Source organism: Choloepus didactylus, chromosome 10, assembly GCF_015220235.1.
Source record: "Choloepus didactylus isolate mChoDid1 chromosome 10, mChoDid1.pri, whole genome shotgun sequence".
Taxonomy (NCBI): Eukaryota; Metazoa; Chordata; class Mammalia; order Pilosa; family Megalonychidae; genus Choloepus; species Choloepus didactylus.
Genome location: NC_051316.1, coordinates 85,029,489 through 85,055,503, shown reverse-complemented (window position 1 = coordinate 85,055,503; position 26,015 = coordinate 85,029,489). Strand labels below are relative to the sequence as shown.

General features: G+C 48.6%; 1 protein-coding gene across 11 annotated transcripts; it reads right to left on the bottom strand.

Annotated features, from left to right (window-relative positions):
* Positions 1–268: 268 nt before the first annotated feature.
* TMEM8B (transmembrane protein 8B) lies at positions 269–25,682 on the bottom strand. Of its 11 annotated transcripts, XM_037798127.1 has the most exons (14): positions 25,514–25,682; positions 24,926–25,004; positions 20,320–20,439; positions 19,734–19,941; positions 13,393–13,526; positions 12,793–13,061; positions 11,889–12,214; positions 7,822–7,915; positions 7,556–7,679; positions 7,336–7,478; positions 6,835–7,013; positions 1,686–1,832; positions 1,404–1,520; positions 269–1,175 (listed from the first exon to the last, which is right to left on the bottom strand). In XM_037798127.1, exons 1-14 carry the CDS (start codon positions 25,530–25,532, stop codon positions 810–812), a joined length of 2,325 nt encoding a protein of 774 aa, XP_037654055.1. In that variant the 5' UTR covers positions 25,533–25,682; the 3' UTR covers positions 269–809. The 11 variants fall into 11 exon arrangements, with proteins under 11 accessions (XP_037654055.1, XP_037654056.1, XP_037654053.1 ...); XM_037798128.1 differs by lacking the exon at positions 24,926–25,004 and having other exon boundaries at positions 20,320–20,509; XM_037798125.1 differs by lacking the exon at positions 25,514–25,682 and having other exon boundaries at positions 269–1,179; positions 20,320–20,509; positions 24,926–25,504.
* Positions 25,683–26,015: the final 333 nt, after the last annotated feature.

Here is a 26,015-nt window from a genome sequence, read left to right as displayed (position 1 = left end):
GGAGGTCTGTCTCACTGATTTAAATCATCTGGACACACACACCTTCTTCCTACTCCAGCTCCTGCAGTAGGGCTCCCACAAACCTAGCCCAGGGCTGGGAACAGCAGGCATTAGGGAGTATTTGGGAATGTATGTGGGGACGAGATGGGAGGGATGAGCCTGGCTCCTGCATTCACCCAAGCTGGGCTCCCATCACCCCTGCTGATTTCCTCAGGGTCCCTCTCCTTCCCCTCCCCTCATCCCTGGCCCCAGGAAAAAGGGCAACACAGAACCAGCAAATACTTCATTGGAGACACACCAGAGTCCACCTGCATGGACTGGGGATACCAGCCACCCCGGCCCCAGCCCCATCTGTCCTGCAGTCCTCCTCCCTAGCAAGGCACAGCCCAGATGCTGCCTCTGGGAAGAAAGCCTAAGGCCAGAGCTGCCGAGCTGCCGGGAGGATCTGGAGACACAGTTTACCAAAAATGGACTACACTTTCTCAGAAATAACACCATGCTCCTGAGAAGGCACTGTCTCCCTGGAAAGGAATCCATGTCTTCAGGTGGGCTCCATATCTCTAGGAGGGGCTCCTGCCGGGCTCTGTGTGCCTGCATAGGCTCCAGTCCAGCAGGACTCCATGGATGCAGGAGAACTCCAAGCCCTCAGGAAAGTGCTCCATATCCTTTGAAAGGGCTCCAGGTCCCTAAAAGAATTCCATGTCCTTAAAACTCCATGTCCTCAAGAAATACAGCTTGTCTCCTGGCACCAGGAGGGCCCCAGCTCCCAGGAAGAACTCCAGGAAGGTCTCTCTGCCCCTGGGAAGGGTTCATGTTCCCAAAGAGCCAGGCACAAAGCTCCTCTCAGCTGGCACAGATGCTGCTGACAGCGGCCCCTCCTGGGCCAACAAGGCCCAGCTCTTCCTGCTCATTGATGCACAGCTGGTAACCACAGCCCCGGGCACGGGCTCCAGATGGCACCCGATGGTCAGTCTTGGCACGAGGGGGCAGCAAGAAGCCCACACTGCCAGCAATGAGCATATGCCAAATGCTATGAATGTAGAAGTAGTTGTCCTGGGTCTCCACAAAAGCATAGAGGAGGATGGCACTGCCCGCAATAAGGCTGCCTGGGCACAGGTAGAAAAGCCAGCGGCGCCACGTGGGAGGGTAGCAGTGTCGGCGGCGGACACTGCGTACTGTCTGGGGAGAGAGGCAGAGAAGTGGGGCTCAGGAATATAAGGCCCTGGAACCCAAACCAGAGCCAGTCACTCTCAGGCTTGTCCCCTGAGCCCTGGTTGTGACCTGAAGACACCTGCCAGAACTTGAGTGAGCTCCATGAGACTGCCCAGTGAAGATTACAGGGTCCAAACCCAGCCTGCACCCAGGTCCTACCGAGACCACCATAGCCCTCCCCACCGCCTTACCCAGGCTGTGGCCAAGATCCCCAAGGCGAAGAGACTGGGTCCAAGCAAGTTCCAGAGTCCATGCCGGTCCAGCTGCAGAGCCATGGAAAGCAGCATAGCCCCCAGCAAATACAGTACCTAGAGAAAGAGGACTCTAGAGACTGGGCTAGAGTGGGTGACAGCACACCAGGGGCTGGGCCAGGACAGGGAGAGGCATTCGCCAGTGCTCCCTGGGAGAGGCTGCGAGTGGATTTCAAGATGACTTTGACTATGGTTACCCCCCAGGGCCCACTCTGGACTGACCTGCTTGACTACAGGCTGCAAACGGGCCATGGCAATGACAGTGACCCACACGGACATTAGGGAGCCCAGGAAATCACAAAACTGCAGCACATCGTAGTCCATGATGCAGAAAACCACAATGCCCGGCTGGTCACAGGCATGGTAGAACTGGAAAAAGAAATGACAGGCATAAGAAAACTTGGTGCAGAGGTCCAAGTCTACTGAAACTGGAGGAAAGGGCCATAGGGGTGGTGTGCTGCTGTCAGACAAGCAGAGGTCAGATGAGCAGACTTGGGACATGACTAAGAAGAATGTGGTGGGGAGATCTGGTCTGTCTAGTAAGCCGGGATATCTGGCAGCCCTGACCCTGGTACTAATCTTCCTGCTTCTGGACTGTGCTGTGGAGAGTGCCAGGCCAACAGGGACAGAACTCTCAAGCTGAAGTCACTCCCTTTCCTGTCTCCTCTTGCTCACTATGGGCCCCACCTTCCATCATCATCCCTGACCCAAGCTCTGGAGCCTAACTCTGACCTCTTGGCCATCTCAGACCTCAAGCCTCCCCCTGCATGTCCCAGTTTCCCCTGATAGCTCAGACTTCAAGGTATACTTCACCCTCAGGACTCACCTAACTGGCCCTCTTCATCCCCTCCCATGGGGGGCACAGTAAGAAAAAGTCCCTAAGACGGTGGAGAAGAGCACGGCACTTCATACCACAGAGAAGAACGCGGGGAGGGACAGTGTCCACTCAGCCTACACTGTGGAGAACATAGTCAAGGATAGGATATTGAGGAGGTTCAAAGGGGATGCAGGGAACATAGGTAGAAGTAGATTGAGCTATACTGGGCACCCTAATTAAGCAACAAATTAGGTTCTGCTGTCAGCCCCCACTGGCCTATGGTTCCAACCCCTCTGCTTCTCCGGACAATGCTATCATGGCCTCTGGCATCCTGCACTCTTATTTGTGAAGGGTAGTTGGGGTAGTTGCCAGGGTTGGACTGAAATACATAAGGCTGAACTGAAACTGGGGCAAGTGATATGACATCCAAAGGTTGGTTCCATCATTGGCAGAAGGGACTGTTGAGGCACTATCTTCAGTCAAGTGAGTTTATCATTCTATTAAAAGGCAGCCCCTACGTTTTGCATTGGTGGAGCAGGTTTCCAGGCCCTCCAGGGACATATCCTTGGTCTGTGGACAGAGGGTAGGGACACTGGGTCCACATCTGAGGAAAGAGAGCTGAGCAATACCACAAGTCATTTGCTCACTGGTGACAACAGGATCTCTGTAACTTGTGGGAAGAATGGAAATAGGAGAACCTCGTCTCCTTTTTGAGCTGAGAACAAGAAGGTGGAGATGACATCAGGAAGAATTCAGAAAATAGGTGCTAGATCCCAGTCTCATACCACAAACCATGATGCCCCAACCATAAGCAAACAGCATTGCGCCTGTCGGGAAAAGCAGGTGAGAAACTGGAGCAGGTTTGCTGTGAAAACTGACGGAATCCAACCCAGATGCAAAGCTGCCAGCCATAGGATAGGAGACTTAAACGTTCAGGCTCTGGAGACAAAAAGATGAAAAAGAATTGCTAATGTTTCTGTTGAGCCTGTTGAAAGTTTTATCCAGTCATTCAAATTGCAAAAACTATAACTTCAACAGAAGAAGGGAGAAGGGTATATAAAAAAGGGCAGGGATAAGTTAGGAGATCAAAAAAGAAAAAAAGAAAAAGAAAACCTAGAGACAAATTGGCATTGGGAAACTCTGGGTTTGATTTCTTTACATTTAAGCTGCAAGACTTAAACTACTGTCTTTCCTTCACTTTGGCGGTAAAGAATTTTGTCCCTGCAGGAAAAGACCACCTTGGAATGATCATGTTTAAAGTGAGTGTCCCAAGCTTTTGAAATGTCTTATTTGTTTGGGGACATGGTTCCCTCTTACTATATTGTTGAATTAAGAAAATGAGTTCTTATCGGGAAATTGACTTTTCTTATGGGTCCACACATTAATTAGAATGTTTGAATATGCCTAAGAGATGTGTTTATTTTCAATCTTCTTTCTCTTGTATGGGCCAATTGAGTCAATTTGGTTCTTAAATGAATCGATGTTTCATTTCTTTTTTCTATTTTAGCCATAGGACATTGATATTCTGTGCCTCCAAGACTATGTATAAGTACTACAGGTCACCTGAATTATCCAATGCTGCCTTATGATTGGATTTTATTTTAAGGCATTTATTTTCCATTTCAGGTTTAGCCATGCACTTGTCCCGCATCTGACTTTCAAGTTGTAGAAAATCTATAAAGGTAGGGCTAAATTAAAACTGATGTATGAAAGAGTTGTTGTTCCATCAAATAATCTTTATATTGAACAGTTTATATTCCTTTTGTCAGTAGCAATAAAAATATTGGTATAACTGATCCAGAAACATTTGGGAGAAAAATTAACTGGCTTCTGTTAATTTAATTCTAATCTAATCTGATACCTTCCTCAGCTTTGAATGTTTACTTATGATCCTAATTTGAGAAAATTATACTAAATTAGTATTTTCTGTGGGATTTTACATTTTTATAGTGTAACTATTTACTTCATCTAGTTCTCCAAGATGAGGTATCCGGGTACCACAGAATGTAAAACTGGAAAGCAAATATATTAAATCCAGGCAAATATTGGGATATTTGCACTCAAGGTATACTGGAACTTGTTCCCATTCCCTTATTTTCTGTTTTCTGCTTCCATTTTCTCTTGGAAACAGTTATGGGATTTTGCCAAGAGCCACTGAGGATTACTTGTGATGGTTTGGGGAACAGAAAAGGTAATGAGAAGGGGTGTCTGCAGCCTGGATGTCAGCCAGACAGGCAACCCGGTGCCAGGATGTCAGCTTTGTCAGCGTCTCGGGGGATTTGATTGTGAGGACCCAAGCAGCACTGGGAAGGATGTGTGGCTTGAACTGTATGGGTTAGAGTTGTACAATTGCAAGGTTTGATATATTTTCCCTGATGATTTCTTCTATTTGTTTGGTTATATTTTTTGATCTTTTGATTGGCTATTCTTAGCTTTTAAGAATTTGGGAAAAACTGCTAAACTGAGGTCATGAATTTCTATATATACTACAGGACTTCTGAGAAACTGAAGTCAGGTTGGGTTGTACCAGGAAGCAGTATAACTCAGTGATTATATGTAAGGGACCTGGAGTCAGGCCGAGTGAGAATCTAGACTCTACCAGTCACCTTATATGTTAGGCAAAGTCCTTAACCTGTCCTCACCTGCAAAAAGGGATGACAATAATAAAAGTACCTATCCATTATTATAGTGCTATCATGAGGATTAAATTAGCACAACGCCTGCTACACAGCAAGTATTCAGGAGATGTTAGTTTGCTGTTATCATTTTCCGAATTGCTTGGCTATGATACAAAATCAAATGCTAGGTTTGTGGCTTGTTTTTATTTTTGTTTTTCTTTAAACACATTTTACATCTATAAACTGAAAAGCAGACCTACTGTCCATTCCTATGCCTTGGATAGGAACTGCTGCATTACTCCCAGGTAAAAGATGTGCTGGATTTGGACTCAGGGGAAAAGATTTATCATCTAGAGCATCCTGGTAACTGCAATGTGACCAAAGAGTCCTTATGTGGAGATTGCTGAAGAATGAAATAAGTTTACACTAATGAATATGCTCTCCCAACATGCTCCAGGCTCAGGAAATTCCATGTGTTCCACTTAGATACTCTTACTAATTGTGAATCACATTAGATTTGCATGTAGCCCAGAATGAGCTGACAGAACAGCTGTTGCTAGAGGATTTTGTGAGCTACATTATAAAGGGCATCTGGCAATAAAAAAAGAGAAACAGTGTCTAACACAAAAATAGAATGAGGCACTGTTGGAACAGGCCTAAAAAGGGGCCAGTCAAGCAGAATTAGGGTATGTTCCTCTCAGGCAGCTCACAGGGCCTACACAGCATGATTACAGCCTACTCTTCCTCATCTTTGATGAACATCCAGGAGGATCACATCTTTCAGGACGTTTACCCCCCTCTTCTCCTAAATGATAAGTAGAATTATTGGAATTTGTACATATGCCTGATCTATTAATACTGGATACCAGGAGGTACATATTGGTTTTTTGTTTTTGTTTTTGTTTACATATTGGTTTTTTGTGGCACCCTTGTTGCCAAGATGTGAGGAAAGTATGGGTTCATCTAAGATTTTTGTAATGCTCCTGGGCAGGTACTATATGTCACAAGAGGGCAAAAGTCCAGAGATGAGATAAAAATACCTCTGGATGCAGCATCTCAGGAAAAATTGGGTTAAAGTCACATTAGCAGACTCACTCCTCTAGCTTTCTTAATAGTATCTGTGATGCTTGCTTATAATATGAACTTTGCTGATTATGGAGGCATGGAAAAAAACTGGGAAGGGATTATATGGATTCTGTAATGGGAGTGGAGGGATTTTAACCTATATTAACTTTCATCAAAATATACTTCTTTGAGCTGGGATTTTATATCACACTGCCACTTCCCATGATGCCTGAGGACATAGTTGAGTCTGTAAAGTTTCTTACAATTCTGAAAACCAAGTTGTTCTATAAATTACCCAATTATAGAGATCCCCTCTGTCTCACAAAATTTCCCACGAGACTCCAGGGAGGCCATGGCAACTGAACAAAGAAACAGCCTTTCATACAATAAGAAAGAACATGCCAAAGACGTAGAAGTCCCCAGTACAGCATAGCTATCCCATGCAGAGATGTGGGTCAAAATGTAGACTTCCTTCCTCCCCTCGCGCCCACCCACCTCCACCCCACCATACAAAGGAGAAAAACATGGTGAAGGTGTAGACAAAACTCCATACTGTAGAACAGAGCTTCCCAGCCAGTGGGTTCAGGTAAGGGTCCCTCAGCTCTCAGGGTAGACAGCAGATGAAGCCCTCCAGCTTATTCTCTTAAACTGCAAACAGCCTTGTCCATTTACCCCCAGCTGCCATCATTTTCCATGCATGCCATGATATGAAGGGTGGGAAGCACAGTGGTAGAAGACATAGTGAAAGGCCTTCACATCCTGTACTATGAAGATGTAGACATCCCCACACCTGTGGAGAACCCGGTGGCAATGTAGGCCCTCACTCGCCACCAAGAATAAGGGCACGGTGAAGACAGATACCACCGCATACCGTGGAGAAGAACATGGTGAAGGTGTACACAGCAGCCTCCAGAACATATCGACTCCGAATGGCCAGGACCACAGGTGGCAAAAACATGAGGTTGCTCAGGCAGAGGAGCAGTGTGGACAGCAGCTGGAATCCATAGGTGAGTGCATCTGCACTGTCAGTGCAGCCCCAGCCCCGCCACCCTGCGGGTGGGGAGGGCACAGGGTGGAAGGGGACAGAAGGCAGCCATGGGTTCAGCAGACACATAGGCTCACAGCCTCTTGCCAAACCTTAGGCCACCGGCAGCGAATGGTGGCCTCACCCTGGCTCTGCCCTCCCATTCTCTCCATACCCCTCCCAGTGCCGCCCCCAATTCAGGCTGACACCCCCCCAACACACACACACACACGCACACACACACACACACACGCACAGACGTCCACCCCTTTCCGGGCCGCCACCCTCACCTCACCCCCCGGGAGCCCAGAAGCCCACCGCAGCCGGCTGCCTCGCCCGCCCGCTCACCGGCCTTGCACTCGCAGGCCGCGTACAGGTAGTTGTGCGTGCGCAGCAGTTTGCACTGGCCGTAGGGCCCGCAGTCATCCACGCACGGGGACAGGAAGGTGCGCAGTCGCACCTCGGCGGTCGCGTTCCGGCACCTCACGAACCTGCGCACACACTTGCCGTCACCTGGGGCCAGGGCCGCTCCCTCTGCGACCCGCCCTGCCCTGCCCAAGCCGCTCACCGAGGCCCCAACCCGCACAGGGAGTGGAGGGTCAGGAACCAGGTCCCGGTCTGGGGGAACGGGATTCGCAGCCTGGCCACTCTGGAGGTGGCACTAACGGAGAGGAGGAAGCCAGCTAGGGACTCTGGGGGAGAGAAGACAGAGAAGGACACAAAGAACCCTCATCCACCTGCCCCACTTCCAGAGACCCTAGCCCGCCCTTCCTCCGTACCATCCCCTGAGCAGGACTTCCAGCCTCCTCTCCTTCCCCCATTCTTCACTCCTACCTTTGGAACAGGTCAATGCTGCGTCCCCCAAGCTCAAGGGCACCTCGTGAGTCAGGCATCCGAACACTGTCACATTTTCTTGTCGCAGGGAGCTCTGGGAAGAACAGGTATAGAGATGAAGCTGCCATAACCCCCTGGTCCTGCTGCCACCACCGCCAGACCCCTACACCTGTTAACCCCTCCCCAGAAACACCACCCGGCCCTCCCTGGACATGCCATTCCTCCAGGTGCCCTTCACACCAACCTCTCTTTCTTTCCATTCTTAGAGCAGAAAAACTCTGAAACAAACATCAGTTCCTCCACATCAGAAAGGCTTTGAAAGACTGATGAAACAGCAAGGGCCATTTCAGACTCTTCTCTTTGGGCAGAATTGTTTAATTGTTTAAATTCTGTCCGTACAAGAGGGAAGAGAGCCTCTATTTCAGTCCTATTTAGCTTGTTGGGAGTGGGGGGAGGGGGGGACTGTTGCTGGATGTAGAAACTAGTGAACAAAAGTAATGTAAGTAATGCTGAGTGAAATAAGCCAGATACAAAGAGAGAGAGAGAGAGAGAGATAGTATGTTACCACTAATGTGAACTCAGTGAAAAATGTAAGATAAGTGTTTTATATTGTAGAATGTAGGGGCCTAGAGATGGACAGCAACTAGTGAAGGGGGAACGATAATCTAATAAGAACAGATAAGATATTGAGGGTAATCTTAATGATATGGGAATGCTCAGGAATGACTATAGTTTGTTAATTTTCATGGGGTATGGTAAAAATATGTTGGAAGCAATGTAATTATTTTAGTTTATTTGTTTTTCTTATTCCTTTGTTTTGCTTGAAAGGCTTTCTTTTTAAAATTTTTTGTATAAAGTTTAAAAAAAAAAGTAATGTAAGCTTTTCAGGCAGGCATGTAAAGAAACGCACTCTTCCTCAAGTGGAATTAACCCAGGTAATAAACAGTGGTAACAATATCCGAGGAATTATACATAGCAACCTGGCTGGGATTAAATGTAATCAGATATCCACAGGAATAAAGTAAGGGGTTGACCACAAGAATAAAGGTAACAGGATGCCATAAACTCACCCCATTTAAAAAGGATTTGAGACCACTTACTGAATACATATAACAGGATAAGATAAATGCATGAAGGAAATTGAAAACTCAGAGTAGGAAAATAAAGTCTGTCCTAAGGGTGGGCCATACATTTGATAATAACCTTCCAAGCAACCAAAGCAAAGAAGGAAACAGAATGAGTTATCTGATTTGTGAGTGCATAAGATAAAAGTTAATCAATGGCTCAGGAGAAGCACAGAAACCAAAGGGGTGGTTCTCAGGGGAGTTCTCATGAAGAAGCACCATGTGCTGTCATGCACCCTGTCCCCAAACATGAGCATGAGTTTATACAATTTGCTTATAACTTTGCTGAATGTGAGCCCAGGACACTATGGCAACATATTATTTAGAGAAAGTCTTTCTAGGAGAGGACCAAAAAGAAAAGGCCATCTAGGTATGCAGTTCTCTGACCCAAGGAAAAAAATTCTTGATCCAAGGAAAAAATTCAGAATATTTGGAGGGAAAGATAGCCTACCTATCAGAGTAGATATATCAATATACCTTTCAGAATAAATACAACAGGCTGCCTGAGGTTTGAGCAAGCTTCAGAGCACGCAGGTGGGTGGAATGGAAGCAGATGCCCGTTAGAACGAATGGACAAGAATGCGGCCAGGGAGTGGGGGAGGGGCTGCACTGGAGCTTGGCTTCTACTATCAGATGCTGAGGAAGAACAAGTATGGGTGGGGCTGGACTCTGACTCACCCACTACAGTTTCAAGGTCAAATCAAATCAAAATCAAATTAAAATTCCACTGTCAACCACAGTGAGACACCAGTTCACACTCACCAGGATGGCCATTACTAAGAAGGTGGGAAATAACAGGTGCTGGCAAGGATGTGGAGAAATAGGAACCCTCATGTATTGCTAGTGGGAATGTAAAATGGTGCAGCCACTGTGGAAAACGCTTTGACAGTTACTCTGAATGTTAAATATAGAATTACCATCTGACCAGGCAATTCCACTCCTAGGTATATACCCCAAAAGATTGAAAGTAGGAACACAAACAGATACCTGTACACAAATGTTCAAAGCAGCATTATTCACAATAGCCAATAGGTGGAAACAACCCAAGTGTCCATCGACAGATGATGAATAAACAAAATGTAGTATATCCATACAGTGGAATATTATTCAGACATAAAAAGGAATGAAGCTCTGATACATGCTACAACATGGAAGAAACTTGAAAACATTATGCTAAGTAAAATAAGCCAGACACAAAAAAGGCAAATATTATATGATTCCACTTATATGAAATATCTAGAATAAGCAAATTCAGAGACAGAAAGTAGATTAGAGGGTACCAGGGGCTGGGGAGAGGGGGAATTGGTAGTTATTGCTTTTAATGGCTGTGGAGTTTCTATTTTGGATGATGAAAAATTTTTGAAAATGGATGGTGATGGTAGCACAACAATGTAAATTAATTAATATCACTTAAGATGGTTAAAATGGCAAATTAAATTTAAAAATTCTCACTGTCCCTGCACAGATGCATGGCAATAAGCAGACACAAAGTACATATAGTCTTAGCCAGAATGGGATCAGAAAGAATTTGAGTATGAAAATAAGAACCAGTTCTGCCCTGACTAGCAGGACCACTAGAAAGTTCTGAGCTATGTCCCATAAAAGGCCACATCAAGCCACAGACCAGGCCTCAGGACTGCTGATGGAGAAGTGGTCCCTGCCCCCAGAGCCAGAAGAGAGTAGAGTTAGAAGGATCTCTGGCTGGGAAACAGCTAATAAATTATTGGATCAATACCAAGCTGCAGAAGGTCTCTAGTGGCATGACACAGGGCTCTGCCCTCAGCCTGGTCCCATTCAATGCTAACAACAGTGGCTAAGTACAAGAAGGCTGGCTTTTCAAGTATGTGAATTTTACACAAAGCAGAGAAGGCCCAAACCAATGTTAGGCAATGCCCCAGGGATGGACATAAATTCTTACATTCAGGTTCAATAATTCCCTGCAAAAATACAAAGACGGAACTTGGCAGCAGTTCTCATGAACAGGCTCGAGGCACCAAATTGTGTATGCCCCTTGATTAAAACTAGACAAAGAAATTAATATGAGAAAGGACTGGGAGGATACATACCAAAAAGCTAAGCAGTTGTGTTATGGGATACTTTCCTCTATTTCCCAAAGTGTTCATATGTGTTTATATTACTTCCAAAATTTAAAAAAAAGTAAATTTATACATTTATTTTGAAGAAATAAAAAGGAAATAAAGGGAAAAGGCCCAGGGAACTTAGTACACCACAAGCCCCAGGTAACCCCACGGTGTGATGCAGAAGCTGCATGAGGTAACTTGAACTCAGGCTGCACAAGTGTTACATCCCATTGCCTGCCACCCTAGGACCACTGATGTCAAGGACACGATGGCAAACAGAAGTGCAGAGTCCAGAGCAGAGAACGGGAAGGCCTGAAAACCAGGGCCCCAGAGCTATGGCCTAAGACATTCAGGTTCCTCAGCTTTTGGAAGGTCAGTGCTGATGGGTTCCTAAAAGGGGACAGGGATAGATTTACTGGAAATGGCTCATGGGGCAAAACAAAGATCAGTGGGTAAAAATTCATAGGAGCAGGTTTTGACAGAATGTTAGGAAAGCCTTTAGTACTCAGAGCTGTCCAAACCTGGACTGCATAGCCTCAGGAAGTGGTGCACTCCCCATCACAGGAGGTGTGCAAGAAGAAAGTGGACAACTGCCATAGAAAAGAGGCCCTTAGGGAATGGCAGGTTAGCCTACAAAACTGGAAAAACAGAGTTACTCTGGCTGACTTAGCCCATTCCTGGCAGTCAATACTCAGAGCAAATTTGTTGACCAGAACTGGGGAAAGACATGGTTCCTAATCATGGGCTGGAGTGGAGGCAACCTGGAAAGGCTTCCTGAAGGAGGTAAGGGCCCCCACACCCCTGACACATTCCCCTTCAAGTTCCTCCATAAGGCGACCTCCCCCCTCTCCACAAAGAGTACCGCATTGAGCTGAAGCTCCAGGCTGAAGACACCCCCACTGTCCAGCACTGGCAGCAGCCTCAAGGCAAACACAGCTGGGCGCTCTGGGGGTAGGGCCACGCTGGGTCCAAAGAAGATGTAGAAGTGGACGGAGAAGGTGTCCAGCTCGTTGCGCAGCGTCGGGCGCACAGGCCAGCAGTGCTCAGGTGGGGATGTGGCCCCAGGCCCCTCCACAGAGGCCCCGAGGGATGGTGACTCTGGGAGCAGTGGCTGGTTGCCCAGTGACTGGGGCATGTTCATGGCCGCTGCCGGGACCAGGGCCCGGGACAGGCTGGGCTGAGGGCACTCTGTGGGGCAGAGGAAACCAGAGCTAGGGCCCAGAGCCCTCACAGCCCTGAAACCCCACCATAAACCAGATCTGGGCCCGAGAGAATTTAGCAAAGGCTGGGGGTGGGGGGTGGGGTGGTGAGGACTGGAATCATATCCCCCTTGGCAAAGGGCATATACTGGGGTCCAAGGGTTTCCTAGTGGTCACAACTAATGGAATGTCAGGTTAGAGGGAATTGAGTCATCTGTCCCTCTCCAAGGGCAGGGAAGACACCATAGAGACAGATAACTAAGGCTGGCCCTCTCAGGGACTTGCACAGGCTTTGGCAAAGACCATGGCCCAGAAGTCCTGGCTGTCCCTGCCTACCCAAGGAAACCAAAAGAGAGATTAAATAAAAGAGAATAAGCCAAGTCAGGCACAAAAGTGACTTGAAGGGCTTCAATGACTTAGAGCTCCCAGTTGGAGGGCTTCAGTGAATCTGAAGGTGCCTGGGTGGGGCTGAGGAGATTGTAGGAACACGGTAGCAAGCCAATGAACACCACCATCCAAAGATGTCTGCCCAGGCTGGGCTGCAGGGACAGATGTGGGGGTTCTGACCTTGCAATCTCACACACAGCTGGAAGCGAATGGTCCTGCCAAGGCCCCGGGATGGTGTCTCCACACGCACGTAGACCCAGTGCCCCCAGGGGGGCAGTGCCAGCTCCAGCTGGCATGGTGAGGCACCACCACAGGCCACAGAGCTTGAATTGTGCAGGGGTGGTGCTTTGGGACGTAGGCGCAGTGTCAGAGGGCAAGCAGGTGTCCCACGGCCCCCCACACACACCAGCTGTGCTGAAACTCTGTAAGTGAAGCTGGGCACAAAGACCCTGGGCAGAGGGGAGGTTGGGGGTAAGAAAGAACAGGGAGCAGAGAGGTAAGAGGGACATGAGATTGAGGAAAACACCAGGAAGAAGGGGGCAAGGAGGGGATGGGGGACACAGGAACAGGAGGCCTTTTGGGGTCTTCCTCTCTAAGCTGGGAGAGAGGGAGGCAGGGATCCAGCCTTCCCAGGGAACTCTGTCCACGTCGGTAGGAGGGAGAGCAGAAACAGGCAGGAAGGCTGAGAAGCCAAGAGAGAACACTGCTCCCTGTTTGAGGCCAGAGGAGGAGAAGGAAGAGGGAGGCCCAGGTTTGGGGTGGGAGGGGTATTCTACTTACTTGTACAGGGCTGAGCGATTGTGGGGGGAGAGGGTTTGCTCTGAGGGGCGGCCAGGAACCAGCACAGCAACATCCAGCAAACGCCGGACAATCAGCTGCGGCTGAAGGAGGTACTGACACTCATCCTGGAGACCCTGAGACAAAAGCAGGGGTGACAGGTTGGAGAGAGACAGCAGGGCTGCTACCTAACCAAGGCAAACAGAACTTGCTGGAGGAGCAATAGAGAAGCCTCCTCTGGTCTCCTGCTCCCGGGGCAGGAGCTCTCTAAGCTCTGGGTCCTTCCTGCCTGAATAGTCATTTCCAATCTCCACCTCTGTCCTACCTGGGACTGCAGGATCTGCTGTGATCCTCAGCTCTGGCTGAGGGTTTGGGACGTAAACCGGGGCCCTTCTGACAAGCCCTGCTTGCCCCTCCTCCTGACCATTCCTGGCCAGCGCCACATAACCGTAATCTCAAACCACCCCAGTCCCTCCACTAGACTCTCCAGAACTTAGAACAGTGACTCTTTTTGGGTTAGAAAGTTCTGGAAAGGTCTCCAGTCCAACCTCTTCCCCCATAATACTACCAATCTGAAGCTTTAATTTCCTTAATTCCACACACTGCTCCCTCTCAAGTGCTTGTCCAGCCTCTGCCCAAACACCCCCAGTGAAAGAACACTCATTACCTCCAAGGCAACCTCCAGACTATAAGCAACTTGAGAACAGGAACCTTGTCTTATTTTATTATTGTTTCCCCAGACACAGGGCCTAGCCTAGAGTGCACAACTCACTGATGAATGTTTGCTGAATAAATGAATTAATAAATGAATCAAATCCAGCTTAGGGGCAGCTCTGAACTTTATAAAGCCAAAACTTGTCTTTGATTCCCCTCTCACTCCTCTGCCCTCAGGGACCCACAGATACCCCTGTTCCCTCTGCCTTAGGCTGCATTTCTTCTATTACTGGCAGAGAACAACCACATCTTCCCAATTTCTCTTCTCCTGGATAAAATCCCTAGACTCTTCTCTTGAGGGAGCACAGTCTCATGTATTACTGTTCCTCTTCTGCAGCATTTGTATATATCCAAACCTAACAGTTCAGGTAGCAGAGGGCTCCTAATTGGGTTTCTCTGACCTTCTGAACAATGGCCTTGTGCTGGCCCAATAAACTAGAGGCCAATATTCACCACATGTTTACTCTGACTAGGACATAACTGTAAGCCCTGCCTTAGGATAAAAGTTCCATGCCCTGACATCTTACTGAGTTCCGTGCCATGGAAGAAGCCAGTCAAAGCACTGACTTCCAGCAAAACCTCCACAGGCTGGAAGGAGGTCTTGATGGATGCCGGTATAGAAGATCTCATTACCCTATGCTGGAATTTTTCAGTGCCTTTTGCATCATTGCATCCCCAATGCCTAGCACACCACCTGGCACATTCTAGGTGCAAAAAAAAATAGGTTGAGTTAAAGAATAGATGTCAAAAAGAGGGTTCCTCCAGAGAGCTCCTGAACCTGTGCAGTTGCTCAGAGATCTCCACCTCTGATATTAAGGCAGATGTCCCTCATCTCTGGTGTTAAACCCTAAGGACCAGAAATAGTCTCACAATCCATTTCATCAACTCCACCTCCTAGGGCAGGAATCCCCACCCCAAGGGTGGGGGCTCATACTCAGGAGGTGGCCTATTTCCTTGCCCGACAGTCCAGGGGGAAGAAGTACTTTGCTCCACATTTTGCTTGCTGTTGGTTTAACTAATGGATCTGTGTACATGACCGCTTGGTTAAAATGTACTCCAATGCCCCTGCCTTAATGTGGAAGGGAGGGTTTAATTAGCGAGGATCAGGGAAGGTATAGAAATGTGGTTCCTGTCACCCAACCATCATGGGACCAGAGAAAGTGCACCAGAAGTCAGAACCTCAAGAGATGCCAAGGATAGAAGCCAAGTGAGAGAGTCCAAACCGAGCCCCTGTTAATGAGCTAAACTAATATCAGCAGTCATGGAAGGAACAGAGCTAAGGCAAGGAAGCTTAAGAAACCAGGAGAGCCAAGAGTAAAAAGTAGAGTAGGAAACAGTCTGAAGGAAAGTGGATGGATTCCTAGAACATCCTAGTACAGGTGGGCTGGGTTTCTTCAGAGAGGCCTGAGTAGAGAAGCCAGTGGGGCTGATAGACTGAAGATTCTGAAAGATATTTGGCCTTCAAAATGGGAACAGCACAGCCAGCCCAGCCCCTGGCCCACAATCAGTTAGCACCAATCAACATAGAACTAAAAGAGTGATGGATAGACTGCAAGGAGCAAGAGTAGAGGCAGGGAGACCATTTAGGAGGTTACTGTGGTAGTACAGGAGAAAGCGGAGGGGAGGTATGCTAAGAGTGAAAATGGAGAGAAGTAGATACATTCAGGGTATGTTTTAGAGGTAGAGTCACAAGACTTTTTGTTGATGGATTGGTGATGGGGGAATGAGGGAAAAAGAGGAATCAAAGGTGATACCTAAATGTGGGTTTGAACAATTGGTGAATGGTTGGTGTCATTTACTGACATGAGGAAGACTAGAGAAAGAAGAGGCTTCGTCTGGGAGAAATGAAATGAGAATCAAGGAGTTTTGTTTTTGTTTTTTTTTTTACTTTTGGTTTTGTTTTGATTTGTACATGCTAAGTTTAAGACACTTATTATGAATTCAACTGGAAATGAAAAGTAAGCAGATGGAAATAAAGCCTGAAATACAGAGAAATTAGAACTAACAATACACTTGGAAAGCATTAATTTATATATGGTGCTAAAAACTATTGTGCTGGAGACAAATAGGAAGAGAATACAGAAATAAAAAGGAGTTATTCCAGGATCAAACACTGAAGCACTATAACACATAGTTCAAGCAGAGGAGAAGCCAGGAAAGGAGAGAGAGAAGGAATGGTCAGTGAAGTCAGAGGAAAACAAGGATAGTTGTGTAGAGTCACAAAGGCCAAGAAGAGAAAGTGTTTCAAGAAGGAAAGAGTAATATATGAAACTGGTTAACAGCTAGTTACTATTTAACTCTACGGAGGGGAATTGGGTACTGGAAAAGGAAGACTTACTTTTTACGGTCTGGCCTTTTATATCTTTTGAATGTTGTACCAGGTGTATATATTACCTATTCGAAATATAAACAAAATAATTTAGGAGGAACAAGAGAAGAAGGAGCACTGTTAGCAGATTTTAAACACCTCAGTTAAGAGATCGAACCATACATGGTCCTTGTCGGTGGATTCAACAGAATCCTTTCTTGCTGTACAATCTGCTTCTTAGCTTTGCTTATCGTTCCATTATTTTACCTGCTTGTTATTTCCTTTCAAATCTTGGACCTGGGAAGAGGAAGCATTTGAAGAGCACTTGTGCCCCAGACATTTGTGAGAACATTCCCTTCTTGAGCCATCTGGATGCCAGTTGGTACCCAAACTCCAAAGGCTAAGGCCCTCAGGGCAGGCTGGCAGCTGAGCACCTTAGGAAGAACACATGCTCCAAGACAGGAAAGGCAAGGAGATGGACAGAAGGGGTTGATAGGAAGAAAGGGACATGGAAAGGAGAAGATGAGATCAGTTTTGGACACTATGAGCTTGAGAAGGTGACAGAAGGGCAACAAAAATTTGCCAAAGCCCCATTGTGTACCAGGCCCTATGCTGGTATATTCACCTTATACAGTGGTGAATGATATAGAACAGAATCTAGCAGAAGTGTGGGTACTAGAGCTCAGGAGAGTGGCCTGAACTGAATAAGTTACTTCTCCATTCACAATCTTTCAAGGCATCCTTTCATCTTCAAGATAAAGTTCAAATTTGCAAGCACCCTTCATGATCTGATCTCTGCTAACCCCTCCAGTTCCCTCAGCCACCCAACACCCAAGCCACATTGTACCACTTCAGTTCTCACTTCTAAGCTTTGGCGCATGTTTCTCCTACCACCTGGAATGCCTTTTCCTGACTTCTCAACATCAGACCTCTCTAAGTTTCCTCTCACTACCTCCAGCATACTACTACAGCCACTTCTCCTCTGTTCTCCTAAAATAATTCCTGTTTCTCTCTAACATATCTCTTATTTTACTCTGTATCTCCATCACCCAACCCAAGGCCTGGCACAGAGTATGTTCTCAAAGATGAGGGCCAAAGGGAGGCCTGAGCTCATCCCCAAACTGAGGAGGGTCCCAGAAACAGCACTGCCTTCTTATCTCTGGGACTCTTCAGGCCCCACCCAAGGATAACCTTGAACCTGAATCCAGAGTCTCCAACCCACACAGCTTACATAACTTCCTACTTTTGGCCAAGCCTCACAGGAAGTCAGTACCACGATACAAGGAGGAATCATGTACAGAAAATGAAGCCCCGGAGGTATACTCTGGACAATCCACCCAGGGGCTTCAGTCTAGGGAATTAATAAGGATCTAAAAAGCTTTGAAACTCTTAAAGGCTCACTTAAGATTCCAGAAGGTAATCAAGTTCTTAGAGACATCACACAGAAGACCCATGCCCAGCCAACCTCTAAGACAGGCCAGACTGACCTGTTGTCACCCATGGGCAAGGTGTAACTATGCCTTCTCCTCAGTAGGGTTCCGCCGCACTCCTGGCTAGAACTCCAGTTTGCAGTACCAAGTCCCCCAGACCCCACTTGCTGTATCTAGATGCAAATGGGCGTGTCTGGCCTGGTTCTTTTTCATCTGTTTGGCTGCCTTTGGTATAGCGCTTTGAATCATCCTTTGGGTTCTGGTAAACCTTTCTCTCATCTGCTATCCTTAATTACCCATTGTCACAGTCTGGAAGCCATGAGCAGCTTTGACATTTCTCAACCAGTCTCAGCTCCCATACTCCTACCCCAAGTCTAGGCCCTAAGTTCTTCCTTCCCACCCTGAATATAATTTTGGGCAACTGATGCAGGACCTCAGAAAGATTTTTCCTGTCTAAAAATGTCAAAGGTCAGATTTGGGATCAAGGATAAGCTCTTTGAGATTTGGCCAAAGGCCTGTGAAGACATACCTCCTAATAAAAGAACCTTTAGTTTTGAAGTAATTCAAGGCCTACCTAGAACCTTCTAGGCAAGCTCACAACATGCTCTAACCCAGATTGCTTCCAGGCCATGGCAGGGAGTTATCTTGTATGTTACTCTCAGGAAAAACCAGGCCTATCACTGAGGCATTGAGATGCCCTATGACAAACTAACCAATACATGGAACACATCTCTGACAACAGCAGTGCCAGTATACTTGTTCCTGTGTGATTCTCAGCTTATTCAAGAGCATTATTAACACCTTCTCTGAATGCTGGGCTACAGCAGGAGGAGGAGGGTAACTCTGACACAGTCACCCAGTCCCTGCCCTTGAGGAGCTCAGCCTAGAGAGATATACCGAAGTCAAATCTTCACCTGATTGGGAATTTATGCCCCTCTGAATTCTCAATGACCAAATCCCACTAGCTTTCTTGTTATTCAGTGCCCTGTTCTTTAAATCCTCATCTGTTCATGCCCAGTCCTTCACCCTTACCACTGGCTCTATATATGTGGCCATCCCACTCCAATAATGGTCAGCTCGTCACACCCTCCCTCTCCTCCAATGGACAGGAGTAGGAAACCTACAGATTCCCTTACTGTGTGGAGGAAGTCTGGCTTCCCCATCAGCTGCAAGTGTCAGGAAAACATTGTAGCATGTCCTTCCCCTCCAAGCCAGAATGGAGAAGCATCCTGACCTGTGAACCTACCCTTCAGTATTTAACAACCTCTGCTCTATGAAATCAGTGCCGATACGCAGAGGAAAGAGAGGCAACAGGATAGACACCAGCTGCCCAAAGCCTCTTTTTAACAGGAAAGGGCTTGCCTGTCCCAGAGTGATTCCTTATGGTCTTCCATGGGGTGTGGGAAACTGACTGAATTATGATAGGAGAGGAATGTATTCACCCAGATGAACTAAAGACGGCTGCATCCGGAGAGAGTCTTCAGGGCTATAACCAATCAACATGTAGAACAAGACCAGTCCTAGGTTGGTGCAGCAGCATTTAACCAGTCCCTGGCTGGTTTCTGCTTACCCTGATTCACCCCTGCATCTTCCAGTAGGAAACAGCACGTGCTTCCCAGTGCTAGTGTCTGTGACTGATTCCAGACTCTTGATTTTTCTTTCAGCTCACCTGTAACTTCGTCTCCTCCTAAGGCCCCCAAATTGCATCCCACTGATCAGTGTCTCTGGCCCAACCAGATGACTGATAACCTCCAGCTGTGCCCCCACCCTAGCCACCCTTGTGCTGTTGCCCACCTTGGCACAAGACTGGTATGCCAGGTAGCCTCTGGGGGGAATTCAGCAGGGATGGAGAAGCATTTCTAGCCCTCCTACCCTGGGCAGCATCAACCCACCTTGACAGAGATGTGGCCATGGGCCTGGGGAAGGTGGGCAGCCAAGAACCAGTCCCCAGGTAAGGGGCTGCTGACGTTAAAGATGCCTGAGGTACGGTTGGGCAGTGTCCAGCTGAGGGTCAGTGAGAAAACCCCAGGCACAGCCGTGTCCCCTGGGAAGTGTGTGTGCAGGGGATTGATGACAGGGGGTGCCCCGGACCGGAAATACCTGGGGGACCAGAATTAGGAAAGGAGGAAAGCAGGCAATGGGGTGGGGAATGGGAAGTGGGGAAAAAAAAGGAGAACCGTCACTCATCACCAGTAAAACAAGTTGATTCCCCACCACGACATACACAACAAAGTGGTTCCAGGTTAAAGGTCAGTTATAAGGGGCAAACGGTCATCTCACAAACTTACACAGTCATTTAGCAGTCAGGAAAATGGTCAGGGGACAGAAGTTATGGCCCTCACTCAGTCACACTTCACTCTAGACAAGGGTCAGGGGTCAAGACAGGAGGTCCGTTTAGATACTCATAAAATCACACTTCAGTTTGGAAACCAATCTGGGGTTGGAAGTGGGGGTCACGAGGTTAACTCAGACACTCACACAGTCACACTTTGGTCTGGACAGTGGTCCCCAAAGGTTCCCCCTTGCTCCTTGAAAATGATGAGGTTCCAAACAGCCAGAAACGTGTCCTCGGGAACATGGAAGTGGAAGAGCTCGGTGCTGGCAAAGGAGCGGAAAGAACTCAGCTTGCGGGGTGAGCAGGTGGAGTAATCAGTCAGGAAAAGGCCTCCTGGGGAGCAGGAGAAACAGAAAGGAGCAGAATAGGACCAGAGGGTATTTCTGTTATACAACAGGCAGACAGATCAGTCTTCCGTTACCCCAAACCTCATCAATAGCATCAACTCAACAAATGCAATTCTCCAAGCCAGGAACTGGGTCTGGTGCTGCCCCAGTCATCATCTGGTTTAATCCTTACAATGATTTTATAAAAGCAACTTATTTTTACAGCTAAGGAAACTGAGGCTCAAAGCTAGTATTCAAACCTGGCCAAATCCAAAAATCAGGATTCATCATATTACCCCACAGCTGCCCCACACTTAGGAGCCATTGTTCTCCTCTTACCAAGCCCAACAAAACAGAAGTATGAAAGGTGTGTGTGTGTGTGCGCGTGCGCGCGCGCATGTTGGCGTTGGCTCTTAAGCTGCTGAGCAAGCTGGAACTCCACCTGTGGGGCTTGGGAGTCAGCATAGAACTGTGTAACTTCCCTGTTTACTTTCTTCCCCTTTCTGTTCCCCCGTGGTTAGAAGCAGTAAAAATCCTCAGATGCATCACAAGAGCTGTCTTTGTGCTGGTTCAGGAAGCAGTAGGGAGGGGAAGTGTGGTGAGGCTGTAAGGGGCCTGCTTGGGTGGCAGAGGCAGGGACAGTAGCTCGGAGGCCACCATGAGGGCCTCCAGGAGAGGAGGGAAGGTGAGGCATCAAGCTCTCCAGGGTTCAGAATGAGCAGCCAGGGAGGCGTTTCCCCCAGGGGAACGCCCAGTGAGGCGATAAACTGTTGACCCAGTGGGATCTCAAACCATTTGGGCATATTCTGGGCAAGCTGGGGGGAGGGAGAGTGGCAGGAAGTGGTCTTCTCTAATTGAAATGCCATGATACCTGATTATGGTTGTCAGGAGCAGAGCCAAGGTGAGCAGGAAAGCCTGGTGTCAACAGCTGGCCCAGGCAAACATCACAAATGGGACTGCTGTAGCAGTGAAAATAACTCAGTAGCTCAGCTGGGTAGGAGAAGGCCCCAAAAGGCAGGCAAGACCTCTCAGAGATTCTGACTGCTCTGGAAATTTAAGACCAACCTTAGAGAAGACAGTTGAGAATGTGGAGAACTCAAGCAGCTTCAAGACAGAGTAGGGGCCAGGGTTTACGGAGACCCTGGGAGGGGGAGTTTTCAGCCAGGCAGGAAATACCCGCAGAGCTTACCTAGTCTGACAATCTCCCTCTCTGGAGATGGGAGAAATAATTCCAAAAGTAAAGTATTTGAAATAACAGAGGAAGAGGCATATGGGAAAGGGAGGCTGCTGAAAAAAGCAACACTGGGTAAGGTTGGCCCTGCTGAACTGGAGAAATCCCAGAGTCACACACACACACACACACACACACACACCCCTCACCCCCACACCCCCAGAGAGCCGTCCTGAATAGATGGAGGCCCTTGGCCCTAGATTTGCCTGTGCTCATCCTCAAAGGGTGGTTATGCCCAAGGACTAGTCTGTCCAGTTCAGACCACACAATCCATCTCAGCTGTCAACAAGGAAGACATGCCGCCTTGCAAGGTGAGACACTCCCAGGCTGGGAAGTTCACAGAGCAGCATTGTGGAGACATGTCCAAGAGGGATGAAGGGAAATGGAGCCAACCAATGGGAAAGACAGGTTGCTTAAGACCCCCGGCTGTGACAACTGGGAGGCAGAAGGCCTATAGCTTCTGGGGGCCTGAACAGTACTGTTATTAGAAATCAGGGCTCTGAAGCATCCTCTGCTGAGGTTAAGGAAGGGCTGGGCTGTTCATCCTCAAAGCTAGTACAGGGTTGGGTCATCTGATCAGCCACTGCTATGGTTAGACAGAAGAGATGTTAGCCAGTCTTCCAAAGCAGACCCTCAGAGACTTGATGGTGAAAAGTGACCTTCGGAAAACATGGATAGACAAATACAAAGAGTCCTGTGTTGCAAATAAATATGGTATGGCCTGGAGAATTGAGGAAGTAGCTGATCCACCCCCAAAGTTGCTAGGGCCTGCAGAGGTCACAGGATAGGGTGGTGGGGAAAAGGAGTGAGCAGCAGCTGGGAATGCAGGGAGGAAGCTAGAAGAAGTTCTGAGGGCAGATTCCTGGGAAAGCGTCCACAGCCCCCACTGACTCCATCTTTGCTTTGAGGTTGTAACAGGGCCTACCAGAGCCACGTCCCAGAGGAAACACAGCAAGGGCCTAGCCGGATGAACCTGTCCTGGATGCCCCAGTACTTCCAGGATGGAGTTAGGGTGATTCTTTACCACCATCTGAAACACACACACACACACTCTCTTCCTGGAATGGTAAGGCATGCCTCAGTTTTATGCAACTGGAGTCAGTTAAGCCCAAGGAGAAGACCCAAGGATCAGGGATGAAACCAGGAGTACCAGGAGTTAACTTTCATTCCTGAGATGAGATTGAAGCCAATAATAAACCTGTATTAGGAGTGACTATGTGCAGCCCTGTGCTACGATGGTTCTGTGATACTGCCAGTCTCTCTACTCAGGCAAAGTTCATCATTACCACTAGGTCACAGAGCACCCCTGCATGCAAGGCCACAGTGGTCAAGACAGTGATGACCATTAAAGGCACTAAGGGTAGTCCTGCCTGCAGATGGACCTGTCCAGTGCTTTTTTCCAACTTCATTACAACTCTCCCCAGAGCACCTGAATGTGCTTCTGGGCAATGGTGTTTCTATCCACACCATCCAGCTTTGTACAGCTCTGTAGCTATCAGTCACCCTCCTCCCCTAGCCAGCCTAGTGCTTGCTGAGTGGGCTCATGAACAAAGTAACCATAATGGCAGGAATGGAAGCTATGCACTGGCCCCTATGGCATGGACCACCCTCTCCCAAACTGAAAAAAATGACCTGGCTACTGCCTTTTCTGAGTGTCCAAAGCAATAATAATCAATATTGAGCCCCCCATGGCTCCTTACAAGAAGACTGGCTGGGGTGGATGGATTACCGAAATATGTTGCAGGAGGCATCAAACACTGCCTCCAACCAAAGAATTATCCACTTCCGAAGGTGATACTCTTGTGATGTGTCCACATGAGGAACAGAAAGAGTTGAAGGGGAACATGCATGGACCACAACATACATCCTCCCCTCACACAATAACACTCATAGAACACACAGGGTCACATGCACGCCACACAACACACATGTATACACTTACCAACACACAAGCATGCACACACACCGCACATGCCCAGCATTCCCATTGATCCCTCAGTTACACACACACACACACACATACACACACACACACATACATCTAAGTGCCCAGATACCAGTGAGTATACACATAGAGCTTGAACATCTCTGCAGGGTCCATGACTTTGGCATGCAGTGATCTCCTCAAGCTTGTACACTGAGCCAGTACCCTGCAGCTCACTGAAACCCTCCCTCCAGCACCAAAGACTCCCTCAGGCACATCTCCATCCTATCTAGGGTGCCATCCAGAGGTGGCGGGGGGGGCAGGGCATGAAACCACAGTCATCTCCTTATGATGGGGCCCTCTTTATGGTGCATCCCCTAGGCCAGGATCACCTCTTACCCCCACATCCCACCCATTAAGAAGTCGGATCTCTCCTCTATCCCCGTCACCTCACCAGACCATGGCCCCAGGCTGACTGACACCTGGCAAATGAGGAAAGTTTGCGAATGAAGCCCCCTTGTGGGCACACAGGGTAAAGGAGAAGTTGTGCTTTAAGCAATTCCCCATTTGGGTCTTTTTTCCTATTAAGTGTATTTTGCAGTGAAAAAAAAAAATACTAGCAAGGGATAGGAATTAGGAAACCCTTTTCTAGCCACAGCATTGCCATTTACAAGCTGTGTGACCTTAGACAAATTGAGCCCTTGCTGAGCCTCAGTTTCCCCATCTGTAAAAAGGCTTCTGAGATTCCAAACAGCTCTAAACATGTCAGGACTTTCTCTCAGGCAAATCAAGGCTCATTACAAGAAGAAACGGCATTAAATGGCGACTAACCCATGTTCTTCTGTTTGCTACATGTTATCTTCAAGACTGCTTTCTTAACTGTGTTTTGATGCATACCTATTATTTCTATATTGGGCTGTATCTTCCCACTCAGGACTCTGTAGTGTGGGACCATGTCTCCCCCTTCAAACTTTGAGGGCAGGAGCAAAGTCCTTGAGACTTCCTTGGGAAAGCAAGAGTCAAGGTGGGGTCAGGAAGAACACTGGGAAAGGAAACATTGGCAGAGCTGAGCCTCAAGGCCCACAGCTATCACTCTCTTGACCCTCCCAATTCCTCTCAGTTGTGTAAGACTTCTCTCATCCCAATTTCTTCTCCCCACTTCTTCCCCAAAGATCTAGTTCTCCAGGTCCCACCTCTCCTGAATCCCTCTATTCACCCCTCCTGACCAGAACCCAATCCGTCTCAACCTTTCCTGCTTCTGCACTCACCAGCCCCTGGGCCAAGGACAGAGAACAGCAACAGCAGCAACAGGGCTGGCGGCAGGTGGAGCCCAGACTTGTGGCGAGGCTGGGAGAGGGGCAGGGTATGAGAGAGGGGGCGGGAGAGCTGGAGATACTTGGGTAAACACAGGGATGAGGGCAAACGCTGAGGTGATGGGTTGGGCTGAGCTGGGCACTGGGGCTTGAACAAGGGCAGAGGATGGGATGGAAGCAGGGGCTGTGATGGAGCCTGGAGCAAGGGCAGGAGTTGAATCAGGGGCTTAAGCAAACCTTGGGAATGTGGCTGGGCTGGGATGTGTGAGAAGGGGTGGAACACCGGCAGGGGCGGGGACAGGGGCCAGGCCAGGGGCAAGGACTGGGACTGGGACTGGAGGGGGAGCCTGAGTTGAGACGCAGCCCTTTGCATTCGCGGGGACCCAGGCCCGGACTGGGACTGATTTGGGAAGCGGGGCGAGGGCGGGGCCGGGGACCGAGGCCCCGATCGGGATAGGATGAGGGGACGGGACAAGGGCTGGGCCATGGCCCGGGGCGGGGACGGGGCCGGGCAGGCCAGCGCGGGGCGCTCGCAGAGCTGACCCGCGGCTCCGCTCCCCATCCCCGGGGGGGGATGGTCTCCGGCGTTCTCGCGGGCCCGGCGCCGGGATCCGGACGGCTGGGGCCGGGCGGAAGACCTAGGTGGGAGTTCAGGCCTGGGTGACTCCGGGCTGCGATGGACCGGCGATAACCAGGCCCCGCGGCGGCGGCCTCTGCCTGACGTCATATGTCGCTCCGCCCCCCTGCCAGTTCGATTGGTCTTTCTCAGTAAAGCCCGCCCCGCTGCAGGAGCTGATTGGTCTCTAACTCGGTCCGGCTGGGTTCCTAGGACAGACCCCGCCCCAGTCCCAGCTACCTGAGCCTCTGCTTTTCTCACCCCAATCACAGAGCCCGGATGCCCCCTCAGATCAGCAGATCCCCTGTTGACGTCCCGATAGATGTCTCATAGGAACGCTAAGGCCTTCACAAACCCGGATGTCTCACAGACCTCCCCACAGATAGCCACAAATCCTACCCAGAGACAGTCTCACAGAAATCCTGTAAA